At 74.3% G+C, this 1738-nt stretch overlaps 1 protein-coding gene across 1 annotated transcript in view; it reads left to right on the plus strand.

Moving 5' to 3' along the window:
• Positions 1-1738, plus strand: part of LOC112958297 (spectrin beta chain, non-erythrocytic 1-like) — a gene marked incomplete at both ends in the record, with an annotated part of 13823 nt that overhangs the window by 2325 nt on the left and 9760 nt on the right. The window contains 3 exon segments of the mRNA XM_026052119.1: positions 1039-1266; positions 1336-1453; positions 1535-1693. Coding sequence (XP_025907904.1) covers positions 1039-1266; positions 1336-1453; positions 1535-1693 — 505 coding nt within the window.

Here is a 1738-nt window from a genome sequence, read left to right on the forward strand (position 1 = left end):
ACAAGGAGGGGGACAAACGGGGCCGGACGGGGTCCAGGATGGGGACAAAGGGGGCCAGCCCCCCTGGGACACAAGGAGGGGGACAAACGGGGCCGCACGGGGTTCAACCTCCTGGGTCAAAAGGATGGGGACAAACAGGGCCAGATCCCCTTGGGACACAAGGAGGGGGACAAACGGGGCTGGATGGAGTCCAGGGTGGGGACAAAGGGGGCCAGCCCCCCTGGGACACAAGGAGGGGGACAAACAGGGCCGGACGGGGTCCAGGGTGGGGACAAAGGGGTCCCAGCCCCCCTGGGACACAAGGAGGGGGACAAAGGGGGTCCCGGGGGGCTGGGAGGAGGGGCCGGCCGAGCAGAGCGGGCCAAGGGGCAGGCAAGGCCAGCTGGAGGCCCGGCTGGGCGAGGAGGCCGCCAGGGGAGGCCGGGAGGCCCGGGCGGAGGGGACCCCCGCGGGCACAGAGGGGACACTCATGGGCACGCAGGGGACGCCCATGGGCATGCAGCGGACACGTGGGGATGTAGGGAACACCCGTGGGCACTGAGGGGCACCTGTGGGCACACAGGGGACACCCATGGGGATGCAGGTCACCCATGGGCACGCAGGGGACATGCATGGGCACACAGGGGACACGTGGGGATGCAGGGCACCCATGGGCACAGAGGGGACACATGAGCACAGAGGGGCACCCATGGGCACGCAGGGGACCCCGCAGGCACAGAGGGGCACCCGTGGGTGCGCAGGGACCCCCACGGGCATGCAGGGGACCCCGCGGGCACAGAGGGGCACCCATGGGCACGCAGGGGACCCCGCGGGCACAGAGGGGCACCCGTGGGCGCGCAGGGACCCCCGCGGGCACAGAGGGGCACCCATGGGCACGCAGGGACCCCCACGGGCATGCAGGGGACCCCGCAGGCACAGAGGGGCACCCAGGGGCACGCAGGGGACCCCGCGGGGACAGAGGGACACCCGCGGGCACGCAGGACTGCGTGGGCACGCAGGGACCCCCGCGGGCACAGAGGGGCACCCATGGGCACGCAGGGACCCCCGTGGGCACGCAGGGACGCGCAGCCCGCCGCAGGTGCTGGAGGCGGCGCTGGGCGCCGAGCGGCTCGTGGAGCGCTACGAGGCGCTGGCGGGCGAGCTGCTGCACTGGCTGGCGCAGACGCGCGCCGCGCTCGACGACCGCCACCTGCCCAACTCGCTGGCCGGCGTGCAGAGCCAGCTGCATGCCTTCAACACCTACCGCACCGTGGAGAAGCCGCCCCGGTGAGCGGCGGCGGCGGGGAGCCCCCCCGGGCCCCCCGCGCCGCTGAGCCCCCTGCCCGCGCCCCGCAGCTTCACCGAGAAGGGCAACCTGGAGGTGCTGCTCTTCACCATCCGCAGCCGCATGCGCGCCAACAACCAGAAGGCCTACGTGCCGCGCGACGGCAAGCTCCTCTCCGACATCAACAAGGTGCCGCGGGGCGTCCCGGGGGGGCCCCAGGGTGCTCCTGGCGCCGGGGAGGGGCTCACGGGGCGCCCCCCCCCACCGCAGGCCTGGGAGCGGCTGGAGAAAGCGGAGCACGAGCGGGAGCTGGCGCTGCGCGACGAGCTCATCCGGCAGGAGAAGCTGGAGCAGCTGGCGGCGCGCTTCGACCGCAAGGCCGCCCTGCGCGAGACGTGGCTCGGCGAGAACCAGCGGCTCGTGGCGCAGGTGGGGCGCACCGCGGGGCCCCGGCGTCCGGGGGGGGCGCCCGGC

The sequence above is a fragment of the Nothoprocta perdicaria genome, unplaced genomic scaffold (assembly GCF_003342845.1).
Source record: "Nothoprocta perdicaria isolate Ctin4 unplaced genomic scaffold, notPer1 scaffold_832, whole genome shotgun sequence".
NCBI classification, from domain to species: Eukaryota; Metazoa; Chordata; class Aves; order Tinamiformes; family Tinamidae; genus Nothoprocta; species Nothoprocta perdicaria.